This window comes from Podarcis tiliguerta (genome assembly GCF_965153285.1).
Source record: "Podarcis tiliguerta genome assembly, chromosome: 11".
NCBI classification, from domain to species: domain Eukaryota; kingdom Metazoa; phylum Chordata; class Lepidosauria; order Squamata; family Lacertidae; genus Podarcis; species Podarcis tiliguerta.
The window spans coordinates 33,177,747-33,193,436 of record NC_139544.1 but is presented as its reverse complement, the minus strand read 5'-3'; the positions used below and the strand labels follow the sequence as shown (position 1 = coordinate 33,193,436).

General features: G+C 42.7%; 1 protein-coding gene across 1 annotated transcript in view; it reads left to right on the top strand.

Annotated features, from left to right (window-relative positions):
- Positions 1-3,896: 3,896 nt before the first annotated feature.
- The window catches only part of RASGRF2 (Ras protein specific guanine nucleotide releasing factor 2), an 81,895-nt gene continuing 70,101 nt past the window's right edge, over positions 3,897-15,690 (top strand). Inside the window, 1 exon segment of the mRNA XM_083404617.1 lies at positions 3,897-7,723. Within this exon segment, the coding sequence (XP_083260743.1) occupies positions 7,439-7,723 (285 nt within the window). The 5' untranslated portion in view covers positions 3,897-7,438.

Here is a 15,690-nt window from a genome sequence, read left to right as displayed (position 1 = left end):
TGCTAGACCAGGCCAGAGGCAAAGGTGAGCGGAAAAGTTGATGTGAACTTTCATCATTGTACAATAGGTTATCTATCCCTCTAGCAAGTAGCATTGTCAGGGTTCATGCATTCCAGCCAGGCATAAGCACCGAAGGAGGGCCCCAAACAGGTCTGCTAAGGAGTGTGGCAAGGAAGAAGTTATGGGCTGGGGAGAGTCCCAGGGGTCAGAAACAGAAGCCTGGGGTCCCCACTACCGTAATCTCATTGCTGAGCAAAAACATGCAGAGCTTAGTGGAGTGGGAGGCCAGCCAACCTTAAGACTCTCTGATGTGTACTTGCCTGAACGCAGAGTCGGCATCTGAAGTTGGGTCCAGTCCTAGAGTCGAGTAAACTGCAATCCATGTGGTCAAACGGACCAGGGGTCAGGGAATCCGATGATCAGGCGGCCAAGACAAGCAGGAAACACCAAGGTAGGGCCAGGAACTACAAACATTCTTACCAGCATCTACTGCTGGAAGCTCTGCTGAAGATGGCTGAAGATGGTTCTCATCAGTGTCATCTTCTCTGTGTCCTTGAATGCTGATCAGCTGCAGGTGGAGTCACTCTGTCTTCTCCCCCCTCAGGCTGCTGTTCCGCAGGCCAAGCTGGCCCATGACACCCCATCCCCGGTTTATGCAAATAAGCCAGAATTATGATTTGAAGCTTGCTTATTAACAAACCATAGTTAAAGCTAACCACAGTTTGTCAAGGCTCAAGCATAACAAACCATGGTTAACTGAAAATGGAAGCAAATCCTTCCACAATCCTTTGCTACAGCTTTGCCAGTAGCGAAGGCCTAGTGGCAAACAAGTAGGCCCCTTTCCTCAACTTGCTGATAGTTACCGTAGTTAGAAAAGGCAAAGGTCAGAGCTGAGTTGTGTGTGTAAGCTAGAAGCTGGAGGAAGAAGGCTGAAGCCTGCCAGGTAGAGAAATGCCTGATTTCTGCTTGCATACAAGTCTGTGGCTTTGGGGGAAGCAATACCTTCTTGGAGTGTTAATGCTGTGAACCCCTCCATCGTAGACTCAAACTGTATATATGTGTGAATAAACCATTTGCCATAAAGACACGACAGTCTTCACTGTACCTCATTCCGAAGGAAACATGAACCCTGAGTAAGTGCCTGGAACTCCTGGAATCTTGCACTGCTCAGAGAGTGGGGTAGCGTGCAACAATATGTAACACTAAGCTGTTTATTTACTATCTTGCTTTCCAGGCAAAGATTGTCTCCCTAAGCAGCTCACGTCAAAAAGAGAGAAAAACAGACAGGCACTGCCCTGAGGCTTATAAACTAGAAAGTGAAGACACAAGAAAAAGGGGGTTGAGGTGAATAGTGCAGGAGGGAGATCAGTTTGACAATGCCAGAACAAAATCATAAACTGCAAAAAAAGAAGGCATTTATATCCATGTGGATCTTGCTGCTTGTCTTGCTTGTACAGTGGTACCTCGGGTTACATACGCTTCAGGTTACAGACTCCCCTAACCCAGAAATAGTACCTCGGGTTAAGAACTTTGCTTCAGGATGAGAACAGAAATCGCAGTGCGGCAGCAGCAGGAGGCCCCATTAGCTAAAGTGGTGCTCCAGGTTAAGAACAGTTTCAGGTTAAGAACAGACCTCTGGGACGAATTAAGTACGTAACCAGAGGTACCACTGTATAGAGGTGCTGAAACTGACCCAGCAATCCTTGTTCCTCTGTGTTGTGGCAAAGGCTTCCTCTCACTCCTGAAGCCCAAGGGCATGTGGTAGTTGGAGCGAAATGTGGCAGGGTGTGGGGGGAGTGAGCTACCTGCAGCTCCTTATTCTCATCCTCTGGCAGATGTGTGGGGCTAGGATGGTCTTCTTTTTGACAAGAAGGCAGGGGATGCAACCTGCCAGTGACTTTTCTCCCCACAAGATAGTAGAGACCAGAGTGTTTCCCCAGTTCAAACTATGATTTAGTGTTACATGAGAACGAAGCCACAAGCTCACTTTGTGAAGCAATCTTCATGGTGTTTCTTTTTTTAAGTAAAACTTTGAAAGTCAAGGAATAGCAGTAGTAATACTACTAGCACTGCTATTCAAGGACACTGAATAGGATTTCAAATACAATAGTACATAGAAAATATATCAATATACTAGTTTTGAATTAAATCCAGAATTGTACCAATCCTATATTCTTATCTAAAGTAAGGCCTTCCAGAGATCTTTACAATCATTATTCACCAAGTATTGAGTTGACTGCCTCTCAGTGAAGTCACACTTAAGCTTAAAATAGGGTTAGTTTGAAGTGGATTATACCAGGAAAATACATAACCTTCCACAAGCCATATAAGCCAGTGGAAAATAGTTCCCTACTATATTTTGGAGAGGTTCTGAACTGCATAACAGATTAAATGTTTATATTCAGGGGACTATAGGGAATGATAGCTACATCTGGTTTATGAACCCTGTTTCTATTGAAATGATTTTCAAACTTCTGTAGCAGCTGTTTGCAGGCTTTCTAACAGAATTCATCTGTATTTGTCTCACGGGGTGTTGTGCATCGGCAATGCATCTACAACGCTTTCTTGCCTTTTCTGTATAACGCCGGCTGTATCAGTTGACAACAGGTCTGTGCGCTTTTCCTTTCTAATGAAGTAAAATTGCCTAGAACATGGTTTCAGAGTATAGTGCTAAAGAGAGCCTTTCTAAATTTTTGAACACTATTTCTTAGTGATGCAGATGCTTTGAATGTCTGCTCTTGGGCAACATTCAAGCTGAATATAAACTATTAGTGGTGAAATTCCACCCTGATATAACATGTTGCTTTAGTGCTAATTTTGTTGCCATAGTTACCAAGTTCCTTTTGATACATTTAGCAATGCCAAACATTTTGCTTGTTGAGTTCTCCTATCAGAACATCTCAGTTGACTCATGTTGGAGAATTATCTGGGTGTTCTAAGAATTATGCAATCTCCATCATGATGTACCAGTATCTTTTCCATCATGGAGAGTGAATCTGAACTTTCTTCCCAAATGTTCTTTGGGAAACACACAATGGCAAGACCTTTGATGTGCCTATTGATGAAGATAGGAACACAGGAAGCTACCCAGGAGCTGGGTAAGTTAATATATGATAGCCATCTTCAAATATCTAAAGGGCTGTCACAAATATATGGACCTGTTGCTCCAAAGTAGGACTCCAACGATTGGGTTCAAATTTAAAGATCAAAAGGAAGGGCATTTTGATAAAACATTGGGAAGAATGCCCTGGTGGTACAAGCTGTTCAACAATGGAACAGACTTTATTGGAAGATAAGAGTATCCTTTCATAGAATTGTAGAGTTAGAAGGGACCCCAAGGGTCATGTAGTCCTACCCCCTGCAATGCAGGCATCTCAACTAAGGTATCCATGACAGATAGTGACCCAATCTCTGCTTAAAATCTTCCAATGAAGAAGAGTCCTTCGCTAGACATTTTTAAGTAGATACAGGGTTTCCTGCATCTGGAGGTGGCTGTACTAGTTGACCTCTGAGGTGCCTTTCAATTCTACAAAAAAAGCACAAGGCAGGCTCAACAGCACTTTTCAGAGTCATGTACGAGTCAATACAACATATTATGCTCGTAAAACAGGAGTAGAATTCACCTGCAAGTAATGGATCTATGAACTCCGTTTACTGGAAATACAGTGGTACCTTGGGTTAAGAACTTAATTCATTCTGAAGGTCCGTTCTGAAACTGTTCTTAACCTGAGGTACCACTTTAGCTAATGGGGCCTCCTGCTGCCACTGCGCCACACAATTTCTGTTCTCATCCTGAAGTAAAGTTCTTAACCCGAGGTACTATTTCTGGGTTAGTGGAGTCTGTAACCTGAAGCATCTGTAACCCAAGGTACCACTGTATAGGATACAAGAATAAATACTACATGTAGCCTCTAAGTGCAATTTCATAGCAAACCAAAATTAAAGTGGGAACGGGAAATATCTGTAGCTACCACAAACTAATTGCTAAAACACTGCAGTTTTGTAGTGGAAATGTGACACTGGCATCTACATGCACATGCATGTTCTAGTCCAAAAAGGACAAAGGAAGCTCCTTGGGCACCATCCTGGCTGGATCAGGACACTTAAGCCTAGAGTGGGAGTACATTAAGCATGATTTTACAGCAATTTCAGTATACCAGAAATCTTTGTGCTTAACATGCTGATTAATTTTTACCCATTTTTACTGTAAAATATATTTTGAATACCAGGTTGTTGCTTTTTGAAATTTGTATCATTAGGAAATGCACCAACTTGCAATAACTTTTTTAAAAATATCTGGAAAACACTCATAAAAAAAGATGTTAAGTATTTAGACTACATGGTCAATATATCCCAACATAAGCCATCTTATCAGTATTGTGCCCCCATCCACATACACAATTGACTGAACTACTGTGAGAGATTTTACAGAGAGGGTTTTGTGATATGTTAAGATGAAAAAGAAGATTCACAAATGTGAAATTATACCATTGTGTATACAGAAAAAGAATTAAATTAATAGAAACCTGTTGTTATAACTCAGTTGGTATATCCTGTTTACTTATAAAATGCAGCTATGGTTTTATTGTAGCTGGCAATCCTTTATGGTGATTAGTGCAGAGGGATGTCAATGCTGCAGAGATTCTAATGGCAAACAGCTGGAACAGCTGGTCAATTCGGATTTTGCCAATTTGTTTGATCTTGTGGGAGATATCTTGCAAGTTTGAGTGACCTTGCAGCTGAGCTGCTATTGCAGCAAGAATATGTCAGCCTTACTTTCACTGAGTTTGATTTTTAGCTCAGCTGGCTGCTCAAAGCAAATTAATAATTGCAATAACCTGCTTTTGTATAAATAGTAGAGGATGGTTACTTTTTAAAAATCTCACCAGGATCAAGTTCATCTGAGCACTATAAATCACTCTAGTCTAGGGGAATGATAAAAACGTCCAAATCACTGCAGAATGAATTTCCTTAATATTCTATGAAAATGGCTGGAAACAAAGCAAGCATGTTATTCTTCATAACAGGACTTGGCTTTATGCACACACAAATCTAATTGATGAATTAATAAAGTGATTAACGGTGCAATCCTGCCTACACAAAAGTAAATCCTACCCAAAAGTAAATGAGACATACCTATGAGCAAGTGTCTTAAGTGAATGACTAAAGTAATAGGGTTTTAGTCTTAAACTTATGGGCCAATAGACTGATATTTCTTTACTCAGGCAGCTCGTATTTAAATTTAGAAGAACACAGGCATCCAAGCTTTTGTGTTCAGGTGGAAAATGTGTTGTTTAGGTGATGTTGTGTTTAGGTGGAAAATGAACTAATACAAACATCCTGAGAAGAGGGTAGGGGAGTGTGAGTGTGGAGAAAGCATATTCACAATAAATTTCTTATTGTAATGTTTAACTTCCCTTTCTGGCTACTAGTAGAGTTGAGGAAAGGAACTATACGGAAAGAATAGGGGTCAAGAGGTTAATGCCTACCTGAAAGTTACACCTTGACTTCTTATCCTTCCAAACTGTGTGTGGGCACAGAAAGGCTGCCCTTTTTTCTGGCAGGGCTCTAGTGTTTTCAACAACTGCGTAACAAGCTTGAAAACACTGGACGCTAGCCAGAAGCTTCTCCTGCTACTACATTTCCAAGCCAGGAAAAATAGCTTCAGTTGTTTAATTTGTGCCTGCCCTATATTTATTTTAAAAACTTGTACCCTGCCCTTCATCACAAGACACCAGGGTGGGTTGCAACAATAAATACTTAGAACAATAAACATAAAACACAGTAAAATATCAGCAATCTGTCAATTTCCTCACATACAGACAAGATCCTCATTGTTTAAAGCATTGAAGAAAAATGCAGGTATTTTGCTGGCATCTAAAGCTAAATAATGTTAGTGTCAGCTGAACCTCCAAGGGCAGTTTGTTCTACAAGCAGGATGCTATTTCAGACTTCACTCAACGCTGCAAATATCAGCAGGCAGTGCCTAGGTTGTTGTTTGTCCCTTATTGCCTCTAGCCACTTGAAGGGATGTAACTCAGCACTGAAAACATACTCTGCATGCAAAAGGTCCCATGTTCAATTCCTGGTGTCCCCAGGTAAGGCAGGGAAAGATTCCTGCCTAAATCCCTGGAGAGCTGCAAGCCTGTCCGTGCAAACAATGCTAAGCCACTGACTCTGAATAAGGAAGGCAGCTTGCTATGTTCCAGGCCTCTGCACTCTTTCATCTTACTCAGATGACAAGGAAAAACGGAGCTGGGTGTCATCAGCGCACTGGAAACACCTTGTCCCAAATTCCCTGGTGACCACTTCCAGCTACTACATAGTGATGTCAATTCTAAAACAAAGGACTCCTGTTAAGAAGGAAAAGTAGACGGCCTTTATGAGCTGGGTGTGGAAAATACTCTATTATTATTTGCATGGTCGACACCAGGCCTGAACCTTGGCACTCGAAAGGGGTTCTGGAGCTGAACGTTTGCTAAGCCCTGCCGCGTGCCCTGCGAGTATCTGAAGGCATTTTATGATCGCTCCATGCTAATCTCTCCGTCCAGAAAGCAACGCTGGAGAGCCTAGGAGCGCCCTGAGCCGTCCACTTAACTTCGCCCAGCGTTATTTTGTGTTTGTTTGTTTCGCGGCTATATCAGAGTCGTGGACGCTGCAGTCTCCCTCTCTCCAGCCGTGGATATCTGTGCTTGTCTTACTCCTCTCGGCTTCCTTTTTTCACGCTCCCTTCGGCCAGCTCGACTGGCTGGAGATAAACCCCCTGGAGGCGGTGGGGGAGGAGAGACAGAGAGCGGGAGCTCAGCTCCGTTCGCGCAGCAAGAGAGGGAGCCAGGCGGAAGCGCGCGCCGTCCCAGGGAGGGGTCGTGCGCTCTGGCAGCGGCAGCGGCGGCGACTTTGCTCTTTAAATTGGTCTCAAAGCCGATTACAGCTGATCTCCCACGTGATATTTCCCCTTCTGGCTCCTGGCGGAGTTTGGGGCAGGGAGGGGGGCTGGAACAGCAGCAGGAAGAGGAGCAAGAAGGAGCCGGGGAGCCAGCTCGTGCTGGGAAGAAGCCCGCGAAAAAGCGCGCCTCGCAGAACTTTTTTTTCCCCTGGGCGAAAGGCGCGTGAGGGAGAGTCCTTCGCCAGCAGCGAGGGATGCGCAGGGACAGACCGAGGAAGCGGCAGCAGCTCAGGGTCGAAGTGGAGGAGCAATAGCGCCCGGGAAGAAGGCGGCAGTGGCTGCACCACCTGAAGCAGCAGCAGCGCCGGCGCGAGGGTCCTCATTGGCGCGCCACGACGGAGCGTGGCTGGCTCGGGTTGCCCCGCCCCGCCTCGGCCGTCGAGAGAAGCCGCGCTCACCATGAGACGCTTTGGCTGCTGCTCGACGCCGGGCTCGCTCTGAGGGGAAGGTTGACCAGGAGGCGCCCGGGACCCGGCGGCGGGTGGAGGCAACATGCAGAAGAGCGTGCGCTACAACGAGGGGCACGCCCTGTACCTGGCCGTGCTGGCTCGCAAGGAGGGCACCAAGCGCGGCTACCTGAGCAAGAAGACGGCGGAGACGAGCCGCTGGCACGACAAGTGGTTCGCGCTCTACCAGAACGTGCTCTTCTACTTCGAGAGCGAGCAGAGCGCCCGGCCCGCCGGCATGTACATGCTGGAAGGCTGCACCTGCGAGAGGGCGCCGGCCCCCAAGGGCGCCTCCGCCGTCAGCGCCAAGGAGGCCGCGCTGGACAAGCAGGTAGCTGCCCTTGCCCCGCCCGAGCCCCGTCCGATGGGGCGCCCTCTGCTCCCACACCTTCGGCTTCCTTCGCGCGCTTTTCTCTCCGGCGTCGCCTTTCAGAGCGTCGCCAAAGGTAGCGGCTCCTCCGGGCAGGGGGCGCTGGGGGTTGCCTGGACCCCGGGAAGGGCACTGAACGGGGCGAGCTGAGGCTGAGTCGGCTATGGACGGCACGCTGTAGCGGAAGTTCTGAACGGGCCGGTGTCCGTCGATGAAGCGTGTGGAGAGGAGGGAGGGAGACCTCCGTGGGGCTGCCCCCTTTGTAAGCCGCTGGTCCCCAAAGCGTGCAAGTTCCGAGGTCCCTAGGATAGGGCTAGTGTGCGCCATCCCCTTTGCCTCTTCTGTGTGTGTCCTGTGGGGATACAGGTGAGGATGCCATTCTGCACATCGACCCGGGTGTGCAATAAGGGATGGGATGGGTTTTGTCTGGGTAACCTCGTCTGTGGTGTCGGCAATCCAGCCGTCATCAACAAGATGTTGCCATTTTGCCTTCTTTTTTAAAGAGGTGGTCAATTTCTACAAGATTTTGGGCTTCCGACTAAGTGGAAATTGCACTTGCCAGCCCTTCCCCAAGTTTGGGAGGCATGGGGGAATTTCGACCCTGTATGCAGTAGGAATGCATTTTCAGTAATTGTTCGGCTCTAGGTGTAATAATAAGGGGGAGCTGGCATGAGGGATAGTATGTTGCTCCACTTAGCTAATTACGGTAGTCTACCTGTATGGTTGAGCTGCTCCAGCCCTGCCCTTCTGCCATCCTAGATGTGTGTGGACAAGCTGCAGTTCAATACACTCCAAACGTATTTTGAACCATCTTGTTCTTTATTATTTTTGCTATTGGTACCTTTCTTGGGCAGAGTCTTGATAAAAACAGACCCAGATGCTGCTCAAATGAGTTCCTGGATTTAAGATATCAAGGAATAGTAACTATACCCATCCTTAGCTGCTTTGGAGAATTTGTAAGAAGCCACAGTGGTACTGATGGGTTCATTACTTCTAATATTTTTTCTCGCTAGTATTTCTCCATGAGAGAGCAAAAATTTGACACTACAGGACAGGGGGAAGTGGTGATTAGAAGTTCAGCAAGCATACCTCCATATACATTAGAAAGGATTTGAAATACTATCCTGTTTTGTTCTTACAGTATAAAGTATTGTGCCTTATATATTATTTTTTGTTGATGATGAGCAAATATAGCCTGTGGTACCCACTTCTTGGAAAAAACACACCGTCTGGAATTATCCTAAACAAGCTGGGGTTTTTTTATTGCTTAGAGAGCGATTTTATGAAATATGGTAGTTGGAATATGTAAACCTTTAAATATTCAGTTTATGGCTTGGCAACAGCTAGTTCTGGTGCTTCTGAGCACCTTAATCCTGAATAGAACAAAAGACCCAGTAAAACAAGAGTTTTGTGTGGTTTTTTTACAAAACCGTTTATATGCTAACTTATAAAATCTACTCATAAGCTAAACTAAATGGGTCTAATTCGGTACACATTGCAAGTAAAACTTGTTTTACTTTAGTTTCTTTAAACGTAACTCTAATATAAATTGTATATGTGAACTGAAGGTCCAAATTCTCCAGCTGTTTACACAATCATATATAGACCCAAAGACTTGAGCAGTAATACTTAGGAGAGGCAGTACAGCCTCTGAATACAAGGATTTGAAGATTCTAGTCATTACAGTAGGATAGGAGCCACAAGAAAGTCAGGGATTAGCACTGGTTTTAGTTTCTAGACATTTGGTGATAGAATCGGTAGTCTTAAAGTTCAGTAATGGATGTGCAAATGTATTTTTTCAATTGGTATCTGGAAGCAGGGATATTCTAGACCTACAGATGGCTCTGTAAAGTTGAGTGGTGAAACTTGGTTACTGAATTATGTTGTAAATTGCTATGGACTCCTTTCTTGATAAACGTACAAAATGAGGACAAATTATATTACCCAGATACGTGTGATATGTGTTGCAAAATAATATGAAGAGGCAGTACTAATGGAACAGATATTTGATCCAGGCTTCTTAGGCTGTGTACACATTATTGGCTTAAACAGCAGCTAGGTCTTTCCTTTTCACAGTTTGGGTTGAAGTTGGTTTGGGGGTGGGGGGAAAACACATCAAAATGCAGTCTTGCATAAGAAACAGCAGGTTAGATATGCATTGTGGCTAATGTCTTGTGTACACCACATGACCCAAACCAGTGGTGGGAACGCATTGGATGTAGACTAAACAATCCTGTTTACAGAGTTTTGGTAAAGCTGTTCTTATTTTATCTGTAAGCCATCTTGAGTCCCTGTCAGGGTAAAAGTAGGGTATAAATAAGTATATAATAACAATAATGTTAAAAAGAATTTTCAAAAGTTGCTTCTTTTTGTTGTATTTGCTTCAACAGCCTAACATTGCTATATCCCTCTGGAATTTATTGGCCTTGTTATTATTGCATTGTTGCAATCAGGCGTTAGATTTGCACCTGGTAGGTATTGGCTCACCTGTTTCTGACTTCTGTAATCAAACAGGTGTCAGTCGCTTTGGAAGTGCTTTTCTCCAAAAACAAACAAACAAACAAAAAAGAGAAAAACCCTTCTTGAAATGTAAGCTTTCAACTTCTTTGTTTTTTACAAGATAAGAATAAAATGTTGAGCAGCTTCAAAAATCTTCCCATCAATTTAAACAGTAATGAAAAAACAAATCCTTCTAGGAGAGCTACCTTGGTAAAGCATCTCACCTGGTTTGACATGTGATTACGCAACAATCGTATAAGTGCACTTATTGGAAGTTCCACTGAAATCAAGTGGACCTTCAAGTGAATGTTCTTTGAACTGGGGCATTTGTTTTTCTACTTTTGTAACTGTGTTGGGCATAATGATTCCAGATTCAGCTAGCAGGATCTAACAAAAAAATAATAAATCCTTCTGTGGTGCATACTTCATTTTAGTGAGCTGCCAGTCTACACCCACAAGTAAAATTATATCTAATTTTAGGTGTTAATGCTTGCACATTGGGACAGCCAATGCAGAGAGGGAGATGGCTTTCCTTCTTTCTCAGACAGAACAAACCTTTTACATGCTCTTAATGTGTTCTGCTTTTGCTTAGGAAATAAGGTAGTACCGAAACATTACTAAAAGATAAATTTGTTCTACATCTTAATCCGAATCATGATTCATTAGAAATAAGTCCCATGGATTTAAATGGAATGCATTTCTCTATAACTAGTCCTGCCAGGCAGTTTTATGTATGTTTACCCAGAAATAAGTCCAGTAAGGCTGGTGGAGCTTGTTTACATTTAAGCGTGCATACGATTACAGCTTTGGAGACCAACTCTTTGTCCCCATGCTGCATTCTGGGATGATGTATGATTTGGAACAGTCCCTATACTGGTTTGAAACCACAATTCATGGCATTGTACTGGCACCAAAAGCGGTCTACTGACTTTTGCTGTAGTTCTGCTTCTGCATCTTGTGCGTATCACAGATTAGGATGCTTACACAATAACCAGGCTGTCTGGATCTATGGAGGGTCCTCATTGGCCCATAGGTCTGCTGCAACATTGGGCCTGTCACTGCCTTTCATCCTAACCTACCTCACAGGGTTGATGTGAGGATAAAATGAACAGGGGAGAACCATGGTATGCTTCCTTGAGTCCTTGGACGAAAGGTGGGATATAAATGTAATAAACATTAAGTAATAATTCACACATTTGACTGTAGGCCACAAAAGCTTATGCCACAATCAATTTACTAGCCACAAGGCTCTGCAATAAGTGGTTTCTATTGAAATTAAGTAAAGTTCCATTTGAATTAGTAAACCAATTTACTAAATTAGCAAACGTCAGTAAAGTATATCTTTGTAGAGCAGATAGGCATATTTGCTTCTTTATAGAATAGTTAGAATATCAGATTAATTGCATAATGTGTGTCTGTGTTTGTGTGTACCTCCCTTTTACCAGTCTCAGTTTGAACTGTTTAAGGTAGGGCTTTTAAAATAGATAAATAAATTATTGCTTCCATCATTGAAAGCTGTAGGATGAGAGAGGCAAAATCGCATTGTGATGTACAAACATTTGTTCCCCCCGGCGCAAGTTGCTGTCTAGAAACTGAATGTCAACAAAGCACCATGAGATGTGTGTACCAGCTACTAGTACACTAACTAGTTAACATTGGCATTTTAGTGTTGTCATCAGATGCCCTAAACAGGCAGTGAAGATGAGGGCGGGCACAACTGCATACTTATTTCTTCCTTTCTTAGTAGTTTATTCTTCTTTTAGAATTTATTTTATATGGTGTTTGAGATCGAAAACATGTGTAGCTGTAATACACTGAAAAAGAAAGGGTTAGAAACTACCATCAGAGCTGCAGTTTGCATCCCACTTACTTCCTAGATATGTTCTCATAAGCACAAACATACAGTGCAGGCCTATACAAATTTTATTGGAAGCTGAGTCCAACTCGCATAATTGGAATTACTCTTGTGCAGGTGTGCAGGTAATTGCAGCCTCACATCACAATCATATTTTTTCCTTTGGTTGCAGTAATTTTTTTTTAAGAGATGTATTTGCAGACAGCATAAGAAAGCAATCAGTACAGCCAACCAATGCTGTCTGTCATATTAACCAAGAAATTTAAAACAGCACTGTATGTTGGTTACTAAAGGAGTTAGCACTGAGTTTCACTTCTTCACAGAGGATCTCCAAGTGAATTTCAAATCATTACATTGGCTTCTAGGCAGTAGGCATTATTTAAAAACAGAAAAAATATAACGCCTGTGGTTCATTGATTGTACCAGATAAAAATAAACATTTTATGTATTTTTGTAATAGCGAGAATATCAAGTCCTTGGACTAAAATTGTTTAATGTTTCTGAATTAGAAAAGAGAGGGATGGGGACCCCGTTTCTCCCTGTATTTTGTTGGACTACAACTCTGTCACAGCTGTCAAGTGTCCCTTATTTGGCGGGATAGTCCCTTATCCCAGCGCCATGTCCTGCTGCTGTCCCTTATTGATGATGTCCCTTAAATAAGCTGCTGAAGGTAATGGGGCCCTTTCTATGTCTAGCTGTGCTTTGTCAACAAAGCACTGTTTTTTTGTGTTGAATATATGCTATATGTTAATTTATGGACCTTATAGGTATCTAAAGCCATATGCATGCAACAAAATATGCATTTCATGAAAGTAATTGTTGATCCCTTATTTTGGCTGCTGATCCCTTATTTTCGAGGCTGCTGGCCCCTTATTTTCAAATCTGTAAGTTGACAGCTATGCAACTCTGTTGATCCCTGGCTATTGCCTATGTTGGCTGTGGTTGATGGGAGTTGGAGTCCAACAACACTTGAAGGGCCACAGATTCCTAGACTCAGATTAAGTCAATTCATTAGAGGCGTGTTGCTTTTTAACTGAAACTATTCTTCTGGGTTTGTTTTTGTTTTTGTATAAAATGAATACGTTTTTGAAAATGACATTAAAATACATTATATTAGTAAAGTTTGATTGCAAGAATATGTACATTACTCACAACTGCAGAACAAAATTAGGAGAAATTCGCACTAAAATGTTGAAGAATTTTCATGAGGATTAAAAAAAAAAAAGCAAGTTACTGCAAAAACATTCGGAACTGAATTTATGACTGGAAAAAATTGGAAGCACGATGTAGCAGATCCTTTCATCCCTGGAAGAGGGGGGGGGGCCTTTTGCCCTTTATCCCTTTTTAGCTGTAGGAGCTTGTTCTTCATAGACCTAATGGTTTTTATGTTCGTGCTGCTGCAAACATTGCAAATGAAAATTGGAAGGCCTGGGGGAGGGAAGGAGGGGGGCTTATCAAGCTGGTGTCCAGCATTGTGGCCCAATAGGTGTGGTGAACTGAGAGAGCTTTTTGATAAGCAATCTCAAAATTACTCCCAAACAGTGAAACTATGAAGGATGCACAACATTTAGTCATATTAAAGCAAATGTTCTTTCCCTAATGCTGTGTTCTCTACTTTGCAGCTTAGTGGCAGCTACCTTGGCTATAGGCCAGGACAAGTAATGGCATAAGTGTGTTTTTATAATAATTTAAAGGACCAATAGCAGAATTAAAATGGAAAGGAAACAGTGTGGGCCTTATTAACCGTCTTTTGTCCTGTAAAACAATTGCCTTTGTCCTTGAAGCTTTGCTGAAAGGCAACAGGTAAATAAATTAATTAGTTGTTAAGTAAACAAATCTCTGGGGTTTTTTAAAAGCTCTAATGCAAAACAATTTCAGTTTGTTGGCGTTCAGGAAATTGTAATGCTGTAAGGAAAGACATTCAGTTGCATGCATATCTGATCACTGTTGCTCTGTAAACCTTCCACCGTGCACCTGCTGTCTTGCTTGGTGGCAATTTGTAGTCTGAACTGCAACGACTGATCTCCTTTCAGAGCAGCAGAGGTGACCTATACCATTTCACTGCCTGAGGCAAAACCACCTGAGGTGCCAACACCACCCTGCCCAAACCTTGCTTACTGGGGACGCAAAATCTCTCGGTGAGCAATCACTGTAGCCACACAACCCTTGCAGGGCACCGCCCTGCAGGATTTGGCCTTGTGAGGTGGGCTGCTTCATGGGTAGCCCAGCCATGCAGAACAGGACTCTATGCAGATAATCAGGCACTAGAGGAGGCTTCAGGTTGAGCAGAGGGTGGTGGGGAAGAGGAGATATTTCCTTTCTAGAATTTCATCTACTAAAAATCCCCCCCCATGTGCATTATTCATGAGGGATAAACTATACAGACCCTCATATAGTTTGGGAAGAAAAGTAGGTTAAGAAGGGGCACTTTTGAACAGTGAAACAGCTGGGGAGGGGAAAGGACTAAAACAACATCTACCCACCCACCCACCCACCCCAGTTTGTCTGATATAAGAAATATTTATACTGTATAAGAAAGATGGGGAGGGAATGGAAAAGAGTCTTAATGTGTAGTGTTATCCCCAGCTCTGTAATTCTGTGATCTCTTCACTTTTGGATGTTCTGCCTTTTGACCAAAGAAGACTTTGAAAAACCTTTCTTTATACAGTCACAAAACTGGTACCAGGTTTTATTTATCTTGGAATATATGTATACTTCTTTCTGTCCACCTTGAGGGGAAAGGCAGAATACAATTAACAGTAAGATCATGACATCTAAGAAACAGGTGGAGAAGCCACATCTCAGGAAAAGCCCAATTTCGTACATGATGTTAGGAGATGTTGAGTTTGTGCCTCACTTTCTTGGACTAAATTTCACTACATATCTATCATTTGATTATCATAGTCCTGTGCATTCATTGATTGCACATACTGTTAACTTTATCCTAGAATGTTTAGGTTTGATCAGTATGATGCAGACTACATTCATTTTTGTTTAATTAACAAAATTTATATGCAGCTAGATTGTAAAAACAAAACAGAACCATCTCTAATGGGTTTGCATGAAGGCATTTAATCATCCCCACAAACTTCCTTCGTTCTTTGAAATCTTAGCTTTCCCTTTTTTCCTGTGTTTTGGTAAGTGTAACCTTCCTTGTGGTTTTCTAAACAGTGTTATGGGCAATTAAAGTAAATTGCTGAGCTGAGATTGCTAGACCACTTGGCAATGGACACAGCTCATTTGCAAGCTAATTCATGTAACTTTATTACAGTTGAGCTATAAGATCATTCCAGTCACTCAAATGTTGCTCTCTCTTTCATAATAAGCAACTCCTAATTAGTTTATTTTTTGCAGAAAACTAAGTAGGAGATGCGTAGGCTAGAATTTACCAGGCAGAATAATGCCAATTTGTTGCAGTGGTTGACATGTTGTCTCAGGGGAGAGCTGGATTCAGATCCTTATGCATCTATAAAGCATGCTAGGTAGTCGCTCTCTTTCCTAGCTTCTTCTACATCACAGTTTTTGAGGATAAAGGGGCAAGGAGGGAAAATAATTATTGCTACCCTAAGTTCCT